This window comes from Lutra lutra, chromosome 5 (genome assembly GCF_902655055.1).
Source record: "Lutra lutra chromosome 5, mLutLut1.2, whole genome shotgun sequence".
NCBI classification, from domain to species: domain Eukaryota; kingdom Metazoa; phylum Chordata; class Mammalia; order Carnivora; family Mustelidae; genus Lutra; species Lutra lutra.
In genome coordinates, this window is record NC_062282.1 from 102,837,699 (window position 1) to 102,860,335 (window position 22,637).

Sequence of the window (22,637 nt, forward strand, 5' to 3'; positions counted from 1 at the left end):
CACCCAGGCAGCCCAGTACAAAGTTCTTTTAAGTCACACTCAGGAATGGCATCGTGAATTTACATCCCTTCTTGTTTTTTCATAATAAACTAAAATAGCTAATAAGCAGATATGATATCAGACGTTTCTTTAGTCTACATAGCACTTACTTTTTTTGTTAAAGATTTTATTCATTTGAGAGCGAGGCAGAGAAAGGAGGAGCATGGGGGTGGAGCAGAGGGAAAGGGAGAAGCGGACTCTGGGCTGAACAGGGAGCCATAGGGCTCTATCCCATAACCTCAAATTGAGATAACCTGAGCAGAAGACAGATGCTTAACTGACTGAGCCACCCTGATGCCCCTTATTCATGCTTTAAATAACAACAATGTGGCTTACACATTTGATGTAAGAAATACTTTCTAAAGGTTTACTACTAAACAGCTTCCTATTTGAAAAAAATTAAATGATTTACAAATGTTTACACTATGAAATTACCCAAATGGCTATAGATCACTATAAAAATTAACACTGAAGCTTCTAAATATTACAGTTATACATTTAGTATTATTTCAAGAACCTTTTATCCAGATAATACAAAAGGCATTCACTATGAAGCATATACTAAGTATAAAAATCAAGATATATTTTATTTTTAAAAAGGTATATTTGTTTTAATTAACAATGAAGGACATTTGTTGGTATGTCTCTCAACTTGCTAGACGGAGGGCTGCCCAACTCATGACTTGTTTATTAAAGCCAATTAGATCTTAAAAAAAAAACAATTAAAAATATTTGTCCTAACAAATTCCTTTAGAGCAACTCAAATATTAGGAAAAAAATATTTCAAAAACTTGTGTCTATACTGCTTTAATCTTTACCACTCAAATAATGTTCAACTTTTTAATAACACGTTACATCTCAAAACTTTTTAAAGGAGTTACTATTAGTCTCTGGCCTAATCCTCCATGAACAGGTAAACACTGGAGCCCATACCTTGTGCTGTTCGATGGCATCTATCCACTGCTGTCTGTGATCCGGATCCTGAGCACGAAGATACCAAACGCTATCATTTACACTAATATCAAATCGACATTCATCAAAATCATGGGGCTGTGGAGAAAAAAGTAGAAAATGAAAAACAGAGCTAGTTATATTCTTGGAAGTGTTATACCCAAGAGCAAAAAGATGAACATATCCATTCTGGCTGGTGGGAGACTCCTGTTATTTTTTTATTTTTCTACTCAAATAACTTTTTTGAAGATGTCTCAGATAAAGAGCACAACAAAAGCATAGTTACCAAATACTAAGTTTCATTCAACTATTCCTACAAACGAGTTGATACATAAATATATTTCAAAAACTGCTCCAATATTTTCATCAAATGCTTTGAGTTAGCTTAACTAGTAGGAAAGTGCCCATAAGCACAAAAAAACCCCACCAAAATAAGTTTTAGGGAAGGCGTTTACTACTTTTTTCCCTGCCTCCATTATTCAAAAGTATATTCTCATCATGAATAGTTGTATTTAATTAAATGTGATAAAATATTTTTATATTGTATCATAAAATAATGTTGACATTTCCTTCAAAGTATCTCAACTTAACTTCTTTCAATGTCTTTGATAATAACAGCCAGCAGGGCTTCCGATGAAAAGCAAAAATAAAATAAACATTACCTCAGATCTATGTTAGCCAGAAGAAACTGCCTACATCAAAAAGTAAATATCTAGTGAAAATATCAATTATTTGGTTCAGTCTTTTACATTCTTTGTAAGAATATATAAAAGAATATTTTCTATCCTTGATTTTTGTTCAGTAAATGAATTCAAATATGACAGGATCACATCACATATACCACCTCTTCTACCTGACAGAGTACAGAAAGTCAATCAATTTCTTCTCCTGTAAATAATCTTATTCTTAGAGGGGAGAAAATCCTCTCTGGCCAATGTAGTAATAAACTTATTTGTGAATTGAATCTACATATTGCATTTCCAAGATTTATTCTGTATTCTTTCCTCCTTTTAAAAGCATCAATTTTTTATCTCCTCATCTGTTTAGCAAAAACACTGTAACTCCACAATGTTTTTTCCATTACAAAATAGTTTCTCTTTTAAGATTAAAACAACAAACCATGGCTCTGACTGGCTAAAGGATGTAAGTTAGGCATTTTCTGAATCATAGTGCACTCAACATCATAGTTCAGACTATGGTGGGAGGTAGAATATAACAAAGAAGAAAAAGGAGAAAACAAGAACACATCTGCTTCAGTAATTATGAACACAGAAACACATAACAGATAACATTTAAACACTCATGAATACAATAATGACTATAAATTTAATGAAATGCCAAATAGTCAAGTCTTAAGAATGGGATCCAGTTACTTGAAAGAAGTTCCTTGAAGGAAGCACAGAACATATAATATCTGAAGAACCAAGTAAATAATTTAACTGACCAGTCTACTGTTCTAAGTAGCCCAGAAGTTTTTAAACTTTCACTTCATAATCATTCTCATTATATTTCTAGCTACCTTTCCTAAAAATATTTTGTAGTTTGTTACTGTTCAGTAACCTCATTAAAGCTTTAGAAAATAAAATACATGTTAACTCAAAATTTACTTCTTCCTGTTTGACATCTTCAAAACCTCCTCACAATGTTCCAGTGATTACAGTGCTACATTTAAAATATTCCTGAAGGGCGCCTGGGTGGCACAGTTGGTTAAGCCACTGCCTTTGGCTCAGGTCATGATCCTGGAATCCTGGGATCAAGACCCATATTGGGCTTCCCCTGCTCTGCAGGGAGCCTGCTTCTCCCTCTCCCTCTCCTGCTGCTTGTGTTCTCTCTCTGTCAAATAAATAAATAAAATCTTTAAATAAAATAAAATAAAATATTCCTGAAAGCAGAAACCCACCACTAGGCTTCCTCTGGATATGTGTGAATGAATAAAATCTAAAATCAGTATGTACAATTTGCCAAATTTCTGTATCTACCAAGTATACCAATTATGATCTCTTCTCCCTGTTTCAAAGTTTAGAAATGTGGAAAATGTCAAGCTTTTGGTAGAGTTGCACAGAAACAGAATAAAATGATAGTCTAGAAAGCTGGAATTAACATATTTGAAAACTTCAATTGAATGTCACCCATTACTATGATATGCAGATATCTCCATACCTATACTCAGAGATGGTGGTTGACAGAAAATGTACAAAAGGTAGCCAGTTCTACCATCAACAATCTGACAGGTTGGTGGCATAAGGAGGAACGCACCAATTGTCAGGTGAGAGAGAGTCTGTAAACACAGAAGCCTTGAGTTCCCAAAATGTGTAAAAGTGACAAGCTAAGTCTACAGTAGGGCAAAGAAAATGACAGACTTAAGAGGATGTTTCAGAAAATACTGAAGTCTAGACAACCAAGCTCACAACATGTGTGAACTGTTCTCACAGTTCTAGAGACTACAAATCCAGATCACTGTGTCAGGGTGGTGGGGTGTTCGTAAGGGCCCTCTTCCGGATTTGCAGATGGCTGCCTTCCAGCTGTGTCCTCCTATAAAAGAGAGAGAGCTCTCTGATCTCTTCATCCCTTCAGAAGGGTGCCAATTTCATCATGTGGGCTTCACTCTCATGATCTTATCTAAATACAATTACCTCCCAAAGGTTATCACAATGAGAAATTAAAGCTTCAACATATGAATTTTGGGAGGACACAAACATTCAGTCCAAAGTCTCCACTACGTATCAAAATAACTTTATAGGAAAAAAAGGGATAAATCCACAAAGAAAAATAAAGAAAGATTTCTGACATTATTTATTTATTTATTATTGTATTTATTTATTTGAGAGAGAGAATGCATACACACAAGTGGGAGGAAGGGCAGAGAGAGGGGGAGAGAGACAAGCAGACTCCCACTGAGCTGGGAACCAATGCTGGGCTCCATCCCAGAACCATGAGATCATAACCTGAGTTGAGGTCAGACGCTTAACCAACAGCTACCCAGGCACCTCTCGATAAGATTTAAAAGTGGAATGTGGTAACTGAGTTAGCAGGCTGGAGAAAGCTGAAAATTAAACATCTACAAGAAGACAGAAATCAAGCCAATCTGTATACAATGATGGAAAAAGAAAAGCACGGGAACTAGAGGCATCAGGTGGCCATAAATGTAAAGGTAACGGTATAGCTGAAAAGAGAATCGATCAAGAGTCATTAAAAGATGCAGTTAAACCTCAGTAATCCCAAGCACTGGTGACTACTCACCTACCACTCTACCACTGTGCAATATTAAAGGCCCTACCCTTACCTCTCAGAGAGACTGTATCAGGCAGGTTAAAGAAGTAGGGACAATCCTACACCGCAGTGGGTGTGGGGAAAGGAAACAAACAAACAAACAAACAAACAAACAAAAAAACCAGATATGGAAGTATTCATATAAGGAAGTATTCATATTCATTTATTTCCCCTACTTGACTCCCAGAAAGCCAGCACCCACACTTGTTCCTTCTCTCCCCTTCCACCTGTATGAAGAAACTTCTATGAGAAAATTAAGTAGTCCAAGAAAAAAGGCATATAGTAATGGTATTTCAGGATTTTACACCCAGGGCACTTAATCAGTATGATAGCTCTAAACCATGAAGATAAATAAAAATACCTTTCAAATCTGGTAGATATGTATCACCAAAATAGAGTAACCAAGAGAATTAAGAAGCATTTGAGATCCAGGAAAAGCAGCAGCAAAGGGATTCCCAGGAAAACAACAAGGAAAATGGCAGAAGCAGAGTTATGGAGAAGATGCAAAAGTCTACATTAGGAAAGTATGACAGCGTGCTTTAGAAGAGTTTTCGCTGATGGAGGCAAGAGTAGAATGAAAAGACTATCTAAAAGGTTAAATTCAGTGGACAGAATGAATATAAGACTTAGAAATTCAGAGTCAACCAAATTTTTTTTTTTTTAAGATTTTATTTATTTATTTGACAGAGAGAAATCACAAGTAAGCAGAGAGGCAGGCAGAGAGAGAGGAGGAAGCAGGCTCCCTGCTGAGCAGAAAGCCCGATGTGGGGCTCGAACCCAGGACCTGGGATCATGACCTGAGCCGAAGGCAGCGGCTTAACCCACTGAGCCACCCAGGCGCCCCCCCAAATTTTTTTTTTAAAGATTTTATTTGACAGAGAGAGAGATCACAAGGAGAGAGAGAGAGAGAGGAGGAGACAGGCTCCCTGCCTAGCAGAGAGCCCGATGTGGTACTTGATCCCAGAACCCTGAGATCAGGACCTGAGCTGAAGGCAGAGGCTTAACCCACTGAGCCACCCAGGCAGCCCCAAGAGTCAACCAAATTTTTAATGAACTTTTATCATTAATGTACAGTCAACTTTATCCATTTTAATCAATGCCACAATCAAGATGAAAAGGTTTTCATTTACATGACTCCTTCTAAAGATTCTTCATCCTTTCTATGTAACATCCCTCCGACAACATCTTCCAGAAACCACAGATCTGCTTTCATCTGCTACTTATTAGTTTGCATTTTTAAATAAATTTATGTATGTGAAATCAGTATGTACTATTTTGTGCCTCAGTGGTTTTACTCAGCCTAACTATATATATAACTACATATACATATGTATATATGTGTATATATATTCATTTTGTTATGTCTTACCAGTAATTCTTTTTATTGCTGAGTAGAATTCAATAATAACATATTTTGCTTATTCACCTGTCAATGAAAATTTTTTCCAATTTTTTATCTTAGAAATATTTGTTGTGAAAATTCGTGTCTTTATATGAATATATATTTTCACTTCTGACCTGGGAGTGGAATGCCTAACTCATAAAGTCGGTATACATTACAGGAATTGCCAAAAATAGTTGTATAGCAGTCTATTGAAGTCCAATTACTCCACATCCTTGTTTAGGCTTACTTTTGGACTCTATTCTGTTCAACCGATCTAAATGTCTATTCTTGGGGCACCTGGCTGGCTTGGTCAGTAGAGCATGCAACTCTTGATCTGCGGGGTTGTACATTCAAGTCCCATGGTGGGCATAGAGATTACATAAAAATAAAGCTTTAAAAAAGAATGTCTATTCTTACTCCAAAAATGCTAAGTTATTGCTGCCTAATAGTCTTGAAATCATGTACTGTTATATCCTCAAACTTTACTACCCTTTAAAAAATTGCTTTGGCTAATCTAGGTAGTTTTGCATTTACATATATATTTCCAGACACATTTAGTACCAGGTTGTATTAACTCCATAGGTTTTCTACAGGTTAATATGGGACGGTGTGATCCCTTAACGATATTGACCCTTTCAATCCATGGACATTTCTTCAGTTATTCATGCCTTCTTTACCTCTGCAATCTCATTTAGTTTCTATTGTACAGGTACAATGCACAAAGACAGACTGATTCCTAAGTACTGTGTTTTTTATGTTACTGACCATGGAATTTTTTAAAATTTCACAGCTTATAGGATATAATACATCTTATAATTGTATATTAACCTTATATTCCATGATTGTGCAAAATTCACTTAGTAGTTTTACCAGCTGTTTAAATAATCCACCTAAGGAATCTATAAAACATTGATGCCATCTGCAAATAGTTTTCCTTCTGCTTTTCTGATCTTTATGCCTTTTTATATTTTTTTTTCTTGCCATACTGAAATGACTAGGATGTTCAAAACAAGGTTAATGCTGAAGTGGTAAGGACAGACATCCTTGTCCTGACATTAATCTTAGGAGATAAGCATAGAATATTTCATCATTAAGTATGAGGTTAAAATATGTGTTTTTATAGATGCCCTCCATTAGGCTGATTTTCCTTTCTACTTCTCTCTCCCTACAATTTTTTTTTCAATTTAAATAAATGTTCGATTTTGTCAAAAGCTTTTTTTTTTTTTTGCTCTGCATCTACTGAAATTTATTATATATTTTTGTCTTTAGTTTGTGAAAATGGCAAATTACAATGACTGATTTAAAAGATTAAATTAACCTTGAATTCCTGAGATACAGTCCATTTGGTCATGACATATTAATCCTTTTTCTTTTTTTTTTTTGTCCTGAGGATGTGCACCATTCCTGGAGATAGTACAATACAAAGTTGATGCGTGAAATGGATATGGAGAAAGCTCATTTTCCATCTCTCTGTTCCAAAAATCCATTTACTATACTGTACTCGAATAGAGGATGTATCAGGTATTAAAATGATAAGAACAGATACTAACATTATCTTAGCCAAAAAGCTGAGAAGTGATACATAAACCTTTTTATATACTATTGATTTGCTAGTATTTTGTAAAGGAATATGGTATTTATGTCCACCATAGAGCTGTAATTTCCTTCTGATATCTTTATTAGGTTTAGGATTCATAGTTATGCTAGCAACATAACAAGTGTCGGAAAGATTTTGCATGATATTGGGATTATTTCTTTGAATGTATTAAAGAACACACCAGTGAAGTCATGTGGGCATGCTTTCTTGGTGGAGGAGGTTATTAGCAATTTCAGTTTTTTAGACCTTGCTTATGCAAATTTTCTGAACCTTAAAAGCATTAAAAGAGAAAAAATAAACCTATAATTACCAATATATATTAACTTTTTTTGATACTCTTCATTAGTTCCTAAAGATCTCAGTTTGCCTCTTGCGATACTACTCTTCAGCCTGAAAAAGTCCCGTTAGTATTTCTTGTAGTACAGGTCTGCCCACAGGTTCTTAGTTTTCCTTTATCTAAAAATATCTTTTATTTCACTTCATTTTTTGAAGAATATCTTCACTGAATACAGAACTTTGATAATTTTTTTCCTTCATTCCATGACCTGAGAAGTGTATGGTAGTTTCAATCTCCCCATTTGTGTGTCATTTTCTCTAGCTATGTTCAAGATTTTTTTTATCTTAAGTTTTCAGCAGTTTGACTATGTGTTAAGTTTCTATTTGTCCTGTTGTTTGTTGAGCTTCTTGAATCTATAAATTTATACTCCTCACCAAATTTTGAAAGTTTACTATAATTTCCTCAAAATTTTTTTTCACATTCTTTTCTTTCCTCTCAGCACTCCTAAAAACTCATTTAATTCTGCTCACTTAAAACAAAAACAAGGGTGCCTGGGTGGGTTAAAGCCTCTGCCTTTGGCTCAGGTCGTGATCCCAGGGTCCTGGGATCGAGCCCAGCATCAGGCTCTCTGCTCAGCAGAAAGCCTGCTTCCACTTCTCTCTCTGCCTGTCTCTCTGTCTACTTGTGATCTCCGTCTGCCAAATAAATAAACAAAATCTTTGAAAGTAAATAAATAAATAAAAAACAAAACAAAATTGGTTTAAGAATGACTTCTTTTGGGGCACCTGGGTGGCTCAGTGGGTTGAGGCCTCTGCCTTTGGCTCGGGTCGTGATCCCAGGGTCCTGGGATCAAGCCCTGCGTAGGGCTCTCTGCTCAGGGGCAAGCCTGCTTCCCTTCCTCTCTCTCTGCCTGCCTCTCCGCCTACTTGTGGTCTCTGTCTGTCAAATAAATAATAAATAAAATCTAAAAAAAAAAAAAAAAAAAAAAGAATGACTTCTTTTGATCTATATTTAAGATCCTGATTATTTTCTGTCATCTTTATCTACTACAAATCCCAGAGAATGAAGTTTTATTTCAGGTATCATTCTTTGCAGCTCTCAAATTCCCACTGGTTCTTTTTATATATTTTCTTTTTCTTTGCTGAAATGGCCTCCCTTTTCATTCATTACAAGACTATTTTAACTCACATAATTATAAAAGCTTCTTTAAAATCATTGTCAGATAATTCTAACATCTTGATCTTGAATTTTGCATTTTATTGTTTGTATCTTTTCCCTTGAGAATGGGTTATTTCCTGGCTCTTTGTATGTTGAGTAATTCTGAGTTGACCCTGAACATTGTGAATGTTAGGCTGTGAACTCTGGATTCTGTTATATTGTTCTGAAAAATACTGTTTTTATTTCAGCAGGCAATTAACATGTTCAGACCCAAACTGCTACTTCTGTCTTGTGTTTAACGCACAGCAGCTAGGACCTCAGTTCAGAGTACTTCCACTCTGGCCTGCAACACACACAAATGAGGGGTCAGGGACAAGCTTGGGCAGAGTTTTATATTCAGAATCTGGGGTTCCCTTTCTCTAGCTCCTTTTTTCTGGATTATCTCCTCACTATTTGCATTCCTTCTTCTGGTACCTACAGCTTAAAAAAAAAAAAAAAAAAAAGGCAGGTGTTCTTTAAAGGAGTTTTCGCTCCCCCACATCTCTGCCACAGTAGCAGCACAATCTGAAATTTCGGATCAAATTTCAGACTACTTTCCATCTGCCTCACACATAGATGGTTCAGAAGTCAACCAGAGATTTGGGTAGAGTTTTTACATAATTTTGAGTTCCCCCTCTTTGGCTTCTCTTTTGTGGATTCCCTCCTCATTTTCTATCAGATTGTATCAGAACCCTTCTCATGTTCTATCGGTCAGAAACATGCCTGTCTGGTTTTTCTGTTAATGTTCTAGCCACCCAGTACCACCACAATGGAAATTTCATCCTTATTCTACTCATTACTAAATATCCTGTCCAGAGATCATGGAAGTCAAAGACTTAAAATGATTGAAGCCAAACGTCTTTTTTTAAAAAATAAACACAAAATATTAAAATTTCTTTGTTCAACCAATTCAATTAGTTAATCAAGTAATTAAATAAACTATCAGATCTGAATAAAATACATTAAACAGCGCTCTAAATTACAAGAGAAACTGATTCTTGCTCACTGGGTTTATTTTGAAGGTATCAGGCAGCACATATTGCTAAGAAATATAAATAAATGAGATAAAAAAATGGAAAGGAACCAGGGGAGACTAAGTAAGAGAACTCTGAGACTACACAAGTGTCATTGTAAGGACAGAGCCTCTTCCTCTTCTGAACCTTTGAAGCCACTACTGGACCTGCTGCTACTAGAAACTAGACGCTGCAGTTGCCAGTATTATCTTGAGAAAAATTCCCTATCTGCTTTTATGATCCTGCTTCACAATCAAGGTAAGGCTGGGGGTGACAAGGGGCACTAGACGTAGGGGAGAGTAGCATGACAGCAGTCTGATTATCTAGGCCTAATTCATATGCCCATAGACTGATTAAATGGAGTTAATGGGCTGGAGGGATGCTGGGGTGAGAGGAGAAAATGAGAACTTGGCTTTTGCAGATTCATTTGGAAGACCTCTACTCAGACCCATAATAAGGAATTCTTTAAAAGCTCATTTGATAATGAGCATGCCACTTATCACATTGTCTCTCTTAAATCCAAGCTTTTATACTATTTTATGCTATTGCGACTGAGAGTGGGATGCTACAAACTGCATTTTCCTCTATTAGCCTCCTCTGTTAGGTTCTGTAAATAGGGACAACATGCTAGAAGGGGACTGGAAGTCAGGAGGAAGGTAGAAAAAAAACTTGTGTTTTTGATCCCTTACTGTTTCCATCAACATCTCTCCAGCAAAGGTCCTTCATCCTGGCAGGGGCAATCAGTTCCAGTCCCTAGCCTCTTTCAGAACTCCTTGAACCAGACTCACCTCGCCAGCTCTGATGTACCAGCATCAACTGTGCAAGGGCCACTTATTAGACATGTGAAGTAGAGCTCTACAACATTCCCTTCAAACTACTGAGATATTAGTACCAACTATACTAGGTATAATTTTCTTTCTAGATATCTGAGACTCAGTTGCATAGTGCATTTCTCTAAGCTTCTGAGATAGCTGAAGCTTAAGAGAGATAGCCCCTCTCCAGCTGTCTGAGCCTCAGCTTTGTGAAGTGCTCACTAATGAGGCAATCCTTTCAACTCAGAGCTTTAAACCTCAATCCCAAAAGGCTCCTGTGATACTGCTACCAGCACCGGTGGGCAACCCATTGCTCTTCAGAGATCCAACTCCCAACTCTGAAGGGCTCTCTCCAACTTATAGGTTCTCATAACCCCAACTTTATCCCTTCGTTCCTCCAGCCCTAGGATTTGTAAAAGCTCATCTCTGCAGTTAAAAACTATACACTACCCACAATGTTTTTCTTTTGTTCTTTGAGTTCTGAACACTTTCTGCTGAAATATGTGCAGTGGTTTCTGGTTCCATGAGTGGACCTCCGGATGATGGAATAAGCAGTCCAAAAACAGCAAATGTTCCTTTCATAACAGAGTATTAGACATCCATTCAAAAGCAGTATTTCCAAAGGTTGGAAATTTGACATCTTAATATGTGGAAGAAAATAAAGAGGTTACAAAAGTACATGTACAGTGTGATCCTAATCATGCCTGTTGCCTTAAGAGCACTTTAGTATGTATCTATACAACCACAGGCGATCAAAGACTGAACAACAAAGGCCCTGTTTGGCACACCAGTATAATTCAGGCCCTAGGACAGTGACTTGCACTGAAAAAACATTTATTTATCGAATGTGGAGACTGAAATTCAGAAAATTACCATCCACACAAAAACATGCACACCAGTGTTCGTAACAGCTTTATTTGTAACAGACCCCAAATGGAAGCAACCCAAATGTTCTTCAACTGGTGAATGGTACACAAACTGTGATACATATATTACTGACCAATAAAAAGGAACACATTATCAATATACTCAATAGCTTAGCGGATCTTAAGGAAATCATGCTGAGGAAAAAAGCCAATCTCAAAAGGTAACACTGAATGATTCCATTTACATAAAATTTTTAAAATGAAAAAATTATAGAAATGATAAAAAGATTAGTGGTTGCAGGGGTTAGGGATGAGATGGTAGGCTGGAGGGAAAGAAGAGAGATAGCAGTGGTTATAAAGGGGTAGAATGAGGGTTCTTTGCGCTGATGAAACAGTTTTGTATTTTATTGTAATGGTGGTTACAAGTTATAAAATTGCATAAAACTACACACACATGCATGCACACGTACACACACACAAATTAGTATATATAAAACTGGTAAAATGTGAGTAAGGTCTGTGGGTTGTCCCAATATCACCTTCCAGGTTTTGAATTGTACTACAGCTATGTAAGATTTTACCATGCACGGAAACTGGATGAAGGATGAACAAAACCACTGCACTCTATTTTTGCAAATTTCTGTGAAAGTACAGTTATTTCAAAATTAAAAGTTTTATTTTAAATAAAAAAATATTCAACAAAATGTTCTAAGTGGACTATACGTGATAATCATCACTTGTGCAGGCTGATGACAGAGGCATTAAAGGAAGCTAACTGGCTATATTCAGAATCTAACATAGATGGTGTGACCTTGGGAAAAGTCCCCACAGTCTAGGGAATGAAAACAGTGCTATACAAATGTAGAAACCAGATCCTGTCAGCACCCCCAAGACACTGAAGCATGTACCAGTGAACATATCTTATAATTTACAGGGAGGAATAAATGCTCTGGTAAGCAGACATTTTAATTTTCTGGTAAATGCATTCCTTTAAAGAAATCCACCCAGAAATATCATACGATAATCTGAAAGTTTCAGCATAGAATCAAAATAAGGAGAATTAGTTGGAAGATTTTTAGTGGCAAGTAGCACACCAAACTCAATGCAATGTTTTCTTCCAACCTTCCTTTTAAGTTGTAGAACCCTTGTTCTCCTCCCCACCCTCCAAATCTTAACTATAATATTTACATTACAAACAAAACAAAACAAAATAAAACCCTGATAGGCTAGGGGTTGGAAGGAAAGAAGAGCAGAGACACCTGTGTCTCTGATGTGATATCCTTCATCGCATCATTTTAGTGTATTCTGCCAAGGATGCATAACCTGAATCAAAATCACAAAGAAACATCAAACTCCAAATGAAGAACATTATATAAAATGCTTGCCTGTAGTTTTCAAAAATAGCAATGCTACACTAGACAAAGAAAGGTTAAATAACTAATTGTTCTAGATTAAAAGAAACTAAAGAGACATGACAACTAAATACAATACATGCTCTAGATGAAATTTTGTACTGAAGGGGAAAGTATACTAGACACCGTTGGAACATTGGATGAAACTGGAATACAGACTCTAAATTAGAAAAAGGTATTACTATATGAAATTTCTTGAATTTGCCAGCTATATTATGGTTATACCTACTAACAGAGTATCTTTGCCCTTGGAATTTATATACTGAAGTATTAAGAGTAAAACAAGTATGATATATGGAACTTACTCTCAAATGACGCAGGGGAAAATGTAAGGCACGTGTGCATGTGTGTCCAGAGAGAATGATAAAAGAAATGTTAAAATATTGCTGAATCTAGGTGTTCACAGAAGTTACCACATTACGCTTAACAACTTTTTGTATAAAATTATTCCAAAATAAAAAGTTAAAAATGATTTATAAAAAGACAAGAGCAAGAGTCCCTTGAAAGCCAGCTGCTTAATCTCTCTTTATATCCCATTGTTAAAGGGAGAAAATGCAATCAAACAGGTGACAAAATCACTAATATTAAAATAAAAGATTAAGCACACAGGAGAAAAAAAGAATTCTGAAGAAAGAGTCAATGACTTGAGGATCAAAAAATAAAGTTACACAGACACATACCATGTGACACAAGAACATTCATGTGCACACAAATATACACAATTTATAATTTAAACCAGGCCTCTTCCTCCAACCTCCAAACTTTTACCTAATTGCCTCTTCTCTATCTTCTCCTGAATGATTAAGAGGAATCTCAACACATCCAAATGTGGTCATCTGATTTGCTTCACCAAACTTCTCTTGTAGGCTTCGACATTTCCGTAAATGGTTAACTACCAACTGCTTAGACCTGAAATCATCTGACCCTTCATTTATCTCACATCATATAAGGCATCCATCAGCAAATCCGCAAACTTTGTCAGCTATACATTCCAAATGAATCTAGAATCCAATCATTTCTCATAATCTCCACCAACACTACTCCGATCCAAACTACTGCTCTCTCTCCTCTGGATTATTTGCACTGCCACCAAGGGGCTACCTAATTTGGCTCCCTGCTTCTATCCTTACCTCCTACAATCTAATCTTAACAAAGCAGTCAAAAGTGATTCTGTTACTAGGATTAAATCACTCCACTGGTCAAGCTTCCAATAATTTCCCTTATCACTCAGCATAAAACTTCAAAGTCCTTACAATGATCCACAAGGCTCTGTTCAACCAGGAGCACCACCTCTGTGCCTACTTTTCCTACTACTTTCCCCTTGTTCTATAAACCATACAGGCCTCCAGCCAGACAGGCCTCCTTATAGTTATTTCAACTAGCCCCGGAGGAACTTAACAACTGCTGCTCTTTCTTACCAGGTCACCTCTTACCACGTTAATTTTCCTTTTTTCTTTCTTTCTTTTTTTTTTTTTTTTTTTTTTAGATCTTATTTATTGGACAGAGAGATAGAGATCACAAGCAGGCGGAGCTGTAGGCAGAGGGAGAGAGAGAAGCAGGCTCCCCGCTGAGCAGGGAGTCTGATGCAGGGCTTGATCCCAGGACCCTGGAACCATGACCCAAGCCGAAGGCAGACACTTAATCATCAAATGAGCCACCCAGGCGCACCCTCTTTGAGATTTCTACTCACACACCTCATTTCACCCATTATAAAACACCCCACTACACACACAAATTTTACATCTCTGAATAAGGATGTCTTACAAATGGTATAAACTAGAACAAGCAATGTGATATATAAATGAAGTTGGTGCTCAGATTCATTAAAATACAGTAATACTTTCCTAGAGAAACCTTCCCAGACTCACCCAACAATAAAATATGCTGAAATAACGAGAGCCACTTAATAAAAATGTTACCTACTTTAAGAGAGCAGAACCTAAGAAAAGATTCCCAGACAAGGTTAGTTTGCGTAATCTCACTGTCCCCAATTGCGTAACATTTTTCTCAAGAACTTGTTTTCCTTTTCTGTTTATAAACCTAACATGCAAATATTAAGGGAAATACATAGGAAGGCAAATTATAAATATTCAGTATTCTGTTTCAATTTTTTTCATTTAACATATTGACTTGATGTACCCTCTGGGTATTTTGTCTCTTATTTTTACCTCGATTTTGGGAATTACTGAATAAACAAAACCCTGCTTTTAATATTTACCCTGAGGTAAAGGCTGGAACATGATGCAGGCAGCCCTGAATTTCTTTATTTTCAAAATGCTTTGACATCTAAACCTGTGCTGTCCAATATAGTAGTCATTCGTCATGTGTGGCTAGTTTGAACTAAGATGACCTGTAAGTGTAGAATACACACTGGATTTTGAAGACTTCGTAGAAAACAAAGAATGTAAAATATCTTTTTTTTTTTAAGGATTTTATTTATTTATTTGACAGACAGAAATCACAAATAGGCAGAGAGGCAGGCAGAGAGAGACAGGGGGAAGCAGGCTCCCTGCCGAGCAGAGAGCCCGATGCAGGGCTCGATCCCAGGACCCTGAGACCATGACCTGAGCAGAAGGCAGAGGCTTAACCCACTGAGCCACCCAGATGCCCCTGTAAAATACCTTAATAGTAATTTCTTTTCTTTTTCTTTTATTTAAATAGGTTCCATGCCCAGCACAGAGCCCAACATGAGGCTTGAACTTACAACCCTGAAATCAAGATCTGAGCTGAGATCAAGAGTCAGACACCTGAGTGAGCCACCCAGGTGCCCCAGTAATGATTTCTTACAACTGTGTATTAGGATGACAATATTTTGGATATATTAAGTTAAATAAAATATAATAAATCAATCTCATTTTTCTTTTTGATGTGGCTACTAGAAAATTTTCAATTACATATGTGACTTGTATTTGTGACTCACATATTTCTATTGGACAACCATGATTTAAAGCTTTCATTCATTCATTTATTTATCCATGTAACCAGCCAACCAATGAAATATTTATGAGCACCTGTGATTTACCAAGCATGATCTGAGGCACTGAGGATACAATGGTAAGAATGAACAGGTCCTTAACTTTGTGGAGCTCACATCAACCAAATCATCACACAAGAAATGTAAACTTCAACTGTAACAAGCCATAAACAAGAAAGGTGCATCATGTTAAGAAAACCTACAATATGGGGCACCTGGGTGGCTCAGTGGGTTAAACCTCTGCCTTCAGCTCAGGTCGTGATCCCGGGGTCCTGGGATCGAGCCCCGCATCGGGCTCTCTGCTCAGCAGGGAGCCTGCTTCCCTTCCTCTCTCTCTGTCTGCTTGTGATCTCTGTCAAATAAATAAATAAAAATCTTAAAAAAAAAAAAGAAAGAAAGAAAGCCTACAATAAACTAAGTAATCTAATCAGATAGGCCAGGGAAGGTTTCCAAGAAAGTAGTTGGTATCTGAGCCAAGAGGAGGATGAAATGGAATGAACAACAGAAGAAAGAAAGAACATTCTAAACAGCAAGAAAAGCACATATAAAGATGTGTGGCAGGAAAGAACAAGCCTAGATAAGACCCTGAAAGTATAGCATGATTAGAGATGACACCATGAGAGGAGGGAGTCTGGCAAGAAATGAAGTTTAAGAAGGCGGCAGATCATGCAAAACCTTATAACCCAAGAGAGCCTGAAGCAGAGAAAGGATAATATAATGCATTTTCTTTTTTTCACTGGGCCTGAGATACTTCACACCTCACTTTAGAAATTTAGATATTAATTCTTTCATCTTAAATTATTTGAAGACATTAATAAATAGACTCAAGACAAAATTCTAATGCCACAAAAATGTTCTGTGCAGCCCCGTGTAATGCAAGGGTTCAAGCACTCTTGGGCAAATCTGGTGAAATTTTCAGAATCCTCTGAACAATGTTTTCAAAAGTATACAGCAAAATACATATGATTCTAAAAGAAACCAAATACATAGAATTTAAAATTTTAAAAATTTAAGTTAAGATATACTAATATATATGTGTGTTAGTTTATACCGACAAATTAGTATCTAGTAGCAGTTAGTGTTATTTTGAGATATCTACAACGTGCCAATAATGTTATGGGATAGTGCCTTTAATTTCTCTCTGTGAAAAGGTCACAGATACTGACAGAATTACTGTAATTTTTCTCTACATTATTAAAATGTGAAATGTCAGTTAAAAGTTAGTGAAAATACAGTTGTAATCTTCTCCCATGTTCTCTTGTGGAATTGTTATAATGGAATTTTAGTGGTAATAGTTTGCCATTACAAAAAGGATCAACTACCTGTCTCAAAAATCATAAAAAGCAAACTTCTGCATCTAAGCACATTTTCTAATAAAACCAATATTTCAGACTAAAAGAAAGAACTTTTAGTAAACAAATTAACATAAATAAATATCTTCTATATGCTATACTTGGCCTAAAATATATTTTTGGCCCAAAAGACTTTACTAAACTTCAATTATCTGGTTCAGTGATCCTGAGTAATTTCTGGTGATTTCTGAAAATCAAACCCACATCAGAAATACAAAGATTTTTCTATATTGGGACACCTGGGTAGTACAGTCAGTTAAATGTCCTACTCTTGGTTTCAGCTCAGGTTGTGATCTCAGGGTTGTGGGATCCAGCTCTGTGCCAGGCTCTGTGCTCAGCGTTTACTTTGCTTAAGATTCTTTCTCTCACTCTCCCTCCCTCTCTCTATAAGATAAATAGAACTTAAAAAAAAAAAAAAAAGGTTTGCTATAGTTCAACAGACAGGCTTTTATGAAGGCACTGTGCTAGGCACTCAGAATCACAACCCAATAAGGGACTTTCATTCAAATTATTTGATGGCAGAGCCATGAATATGCATTTGTGTAATGTAACATTACTGAAATATTACAAAACTTTGCTAAAACTTAAGTAATTATAATTACTTCATGATCAAGGCATATTTTAATGTCCTTAATTTAGCTTTTAAAACTGATTATTTCTAAGTCTTCTAAATAGCAAAAACAATTTAATGACCTGAAAATATTTATGTCTTTCAAAAAAGTTTCACTTTTACATAGAAATTGCAAATGTAACAGGAATCTGTTTTAATAAGCCTTCTAGATGCACACTGAAGTCTGGGAACCACTGCAGTAAAGGAAATACTCTCAACAAGAAATAGAAGTGGGTAATTACCATTCCTCTTGAAATAAAAATCAAAGGCACAAAAGCAAGAGAAAAGCACATACATGAAAATGTTAATATTGAGTTAGGTTATTAAGAGATTATTAGGATGACTAAAGGAGGTAACATGTAAAATACCTAGCACAATGCTTATTTAGCACGTAACAGTAGCTTAGTCCATGTTTCTTTTTTAAGAACCTTATAGTTAAGACAAAAAGATGGGGAATGGTTTGTTGAAAAGTTGTGGCTTGGTTTAGACCCAGAGAAAAGACAGGGTTTTGATAGTGGAGGAGGGAAAAGACATTCTAGATAGTGGAAAATTCAATGAACATTGTTAGCAGAGAATGTCAAGGTGCCAATTAGACGAGCAGTAAGGTTGATATAGCAGATGTTCATCTGTTCCACTCTTAACTACTCCGCTTCTGAAGACAATCACTTGACTTAACAGTTTACCAAAATCTGAACCTTTAATATCCACTGTCCATTCAGAGTGCTAGCAACAACAGCACAACTAATTCCTCTGCCTTTACGTGTAAGGACTCCATTCATTTAAATGTCAGATCAAATATCAAAGTTCAGAGAATAAGCAATTAAGAGAATGAGAAATCCATTCCTGAGCATAGATATTTTTCTTGCTTTAGAAGAGCAAGAAACTTCAGCATTCATCAGAATCACCTGAAGACCAAATGCTGAAGCTCATTGTGGTAGTTTTTGATTCATTAGGTCTGAAACTGGGCCTGAGATTTTGCATTTGTCAAGTTCACAGCTGATTTTAATGCTAATGGCCTGGAGATCACACTTTGAGAACAATGTTCTCTCCCATATCTCCCTCTTTCTCATTTAATACTTCCTTTTTGGTTTTTTTTTTTTAAGATTTTATTTATTTATTTGACAGAGAGGTCACAAGTAGGCAGAGAGGCAGGCAAAGAGAGGGGGAAGCAGGCTCCCTGCTGAGCGAGAGCCCATGTGGATGAGGGACTAGATCCCAGGACTCTGGGATGACCTGAGCCACCCAGGCGCCCCAATTTTTTTTTTAAAAGATTTTATTTATTTGATGGAGAGAGACACTGCGAGAGAGGGAACACAAAGGAGCCCTTGCAGGGATTGGGGCTCTATCCCAGGATCCTAGGATCCCGGGATCATGACCTGAGAGCTGAAGACAGACATTTAACAACTAAGCCACCCTGGAGCCCCTACTTCCTTGTTTTGATGGGGCACATTTCCTAAAAGAAAGCTTTGTAGAATGTGTATTTGTGTGTTTTTTTTACTTTTTTATTACAGGAATTTTCAAACATATGCAAAATAAAGAACAAAATAATAAACCCTCCCATATAGTCCCCACCAATTCAAGCCCTTCCAGATGGATTATTTTAAAGCAAATCCTAAACATATCATTTCATCTGTAGATATGTGAGTATGTAAGTCTAAAATAAGACATTTTAAAAGTCAAAAGAAGTAAATTTTTTGAGACATTTTAAAAAGCTTTTATCTGCTCTTACAGTGCTTTAATGGTTTGGCCAGATACAGAATTAAGTGTCAAAAATAGTTCTTCAAAAGAATGAAGATATGCTTCATTGCATTTTAGCATCCAGTGTTTTGAGAAGTTCATAGTCATTTTGAAACCTTATCCTTTGTTGTGATTTGTTTTCCCCCTCTGGAAGATGCAGGATCTTCATTCCTCCCCGTGGTCTGTATAAGGACATGTCTTTAATAATGGGTCTTTTTTCATCTAACATGCTATGCTGAGCCTTCCTTGACCTTTCAAAGTGAAATATCTTTTTTTTTTTTTTTTTTTTAAGATTTATGTATTTTAGGGGCGCCTGGGTGGCTCAATGGGTTAAGCCTCTGCCTTCGGCTCGGGTCATGATCTCAGAGTCCTGGGATCGAGCCCCGCATCGGGCTCTCTGCTCAGCGGTGAGCCTGCTTCCTCCTCTCTCTGCCTTCCTCTCTGCCTACTTGTGATCTCTCTCTCTCTGTCAAATAAATAAATAAAACCTTAAAAAAAAAAAAAAGATTTATGTATTTTAGAAAAAGAGATTGCAGTGGGGAGGGGCGGGGAGGGGGGTAGAGAGCAACCCAAGCAGACCCTGTGCTGAGCGCAGAGCCCCACTTGGGGCTCAATCCAAGGTCCCTGAGATTACGACCTGAGCAAAAGCCAATAGTTGAGCACTCAACCAATTGCACCACCCAGGGACCCCAAAACTCATGTCCTTTTCTATTAATTTTTCTTGTATTCTTTTATGTTTTCTATAAGATTTGTTTTCTTACCTTCATCTCAGTAAACTAATTCTGTTTTTGAAATCAAGATTTTTATACTCTTGTATTCTTTTATTGATGCTTCCTTTCTTTGTTTTCTCTTCAAGTCTCTACTGCTCAAATACCAAAATTTTTGGATCATTCCTTTAATTTTATCTTTTCTCTCATTCACTATCTTTTTTATCTTCCTGATTTTCTGGGAAATGTTTAGAATTCTATCTTCTAACCCTTCTGATTTCTTCATCACTGCTACCATATTTATAATTTCCAACAGCTCTTTTTAATCATTTCTTTTTATAGTATACATTTTTGTTTCATGATTCCAAATTCTCTGAGAATACAGAGAAAACAAATTTTCTTCTTTATGTTTATGGATTTGAAAATTTGTTACTTCATCTTGCATTTATTCTCTTCATCTTTTTCATATTGGAAACCGCATATGACTGGTGGTCCTTGACTGTTCATTTCTAAGAGCTGGGGATCCACAAAGCTGACTGGAACCTGAAAAGTTATGTATGGACAGTTTATCAAAGGCGAGCATCATTGCTGGCTAATCCAGTTGGGCTACTGTGTTGAAGAAGCTCTGATGTTATTTTTAGGTCTTTCCTCTTGGCCTGGTCAGATTCTCTAGACAAATCTCCAGCAATCTCCTGCTCTCAGTCTGGAAATTTGTCACCTAAAGGTTGCTGAACCAGGTACGGGGAAAAGGGTGAAGTTAAGGTCTCAGTATTCCCTTTGCACACTTCCCCTAAACGTCCCTATTTTAGTATCATCCCTTGTTTTCAATAGTTTCTAATGCGCATTTCCACATTCTCCTGCCCAGAGACTATTTTATTCTCCCTGTAGAATAAATCTATCTTTGTCAGGTTAGTGCAGGGGTAGGTCAACCACCCAACTGGACAGAGTTAGAAAAGAAAAATCTGGGGATCTGACTGCTTCTTAAACTGATACTCTGTGTCCTCCCTAGTTTTTACAATTTTCACATCCAAATTCTTATTAAAGTATTATATTATTGCAATGTAAATCTAGTTCTCAGGTTTCCCAACTGATAATTTAGGATTTGGGTTTTCAGGATCTATTAACTCACTCTGCACTTGTCCATCTGTTTTCCAGCTTCTAAAATGCTCTCTTCTATTGTCTCCTCTCCGGTTCTCCCTTTTTGGTTTAACCCACTGACTTTGGGAAAGGAGATTAGATATATGCATCTTTATGGAGATGAATTTCCTAGTTTTTTAAAAGTCAATGAAACCATTTGACACCTTTAACAACAGGAAACTGGGTTTATATGTAAATTTCAAGAATCATTACCCAACCCTGTCTCCTGCCCTCAATACATTATCATTTTGGAGACCACCTTAATTTCTAGATGAGCCTCAACTAATCACAGCTTCTTGGTTTCTTGGTTCCTTACAGTAAACTTATAAGATCTTTTCCTTTTTTAGGTGATAAATCCTCACTAGTGGGTACATATATTTTTAAAATAAATAACTGTTGGATGATATATATTCTTTAACTTGGGGACCAAAAGAATATATCGTTCTTTATCAGCCATGGTTTTCTTGTGTCAGTGAAGAAACAACAAAAGTCAAGCATACGGTAGCACTAAAGCAGCAGCTCAACAGCAATACCAGCGAACTAACTATACAATGAGTTGTGAGCAGGTAATTTTAAATCTAAAGTGTTGTCACTTTAATTAAGTGCCACTGTGCCACTGTATGCCCAAATTAAAAAATAAAAATGTAAAGAATGTGAGAAATGTTACTTCTCTACAAATAACCTATTTTTAAAAAACCAATAATAGTGCTACACTAGGAAATAAATAACCTTCAAGGGCTCCTAAGAACTCAGAGCACAAAGTCTACAAAATATACATTTAAATATGTTTTAAATGTAATTGATTTTTTGATGATAGTGACAAAAATCAGCTTTTTAGGTTAGGAGAAAATATTTGCCAAATATGTGTCTGATAAAAAAAAAAACAAAACCCATTGGGGCGCCTGGGTGGCGCCTGGGTGGCTCAGTCTTTAAGCATCTGCCTTTGGCTCAGGTCATGATCTCAGGGTCCTGGGATTGAGCCCTGTATCAGGCTCTCTGTTTGTCGGGTAGCCTGCTTCTCTCCCTCTTCTCCCTCTCTCTCTGCCTGTTTTCCTTCTTTCACTCTGTCTCCCTCTGTCAAATAAATAAATAAAATCTTAAAAAAAAGAAACAACCCATGTCTGATAAAAGTTACAGTATCAGAATATAGAAAGAACTTTCATATAAAGACAAACACAGGAAAAAAAGATTTGAACTGAGGTATCATGGAAAGGTATAAACAATGAGCAGATGAAAAGATATAAAACATTATTAGTCATTATGAAAATGCGAGTTGAAACAACAATGAGATATCACTATACA

At 36.5% G+C, this 22,637-nt stretch overlaps 1 protein-coding gene and 1 non-coding gene across 3 annotated transcripts in view; both read right to left on the reverse strand.

Moving 5' to 3' along the window:
- The window catches only part of CERT1 (ceramide transporter 1), a 112,688-nt gene that overhangs the window by 75,739 nt on the left and 14,312 nt on the right, over positions 1 to 22,637 (reverse strand). For both annotated transcript variants that reach the window (XM_047729061.1, XM_047729060.1), the window contains exon 3: positions 973 to 1,089. In XM_047729061.1, the coding sequence (XP_047585017.1) occupies positions 973 to 1,089 (117 nt within the window). The remainder of the gene's footprint in view (positions 1 to 972; positions 1,090 to 22,637) is intronic.
- Positions 7,033 to 7,224, reverse strand: LOC125101486 (U2 spliceosomal RNA). Its single transcript, XR_007127882.1, has one exon. It is a non-coding gene; the product is annotated as a U2 spliceosomal RNA (small nuclear RNA).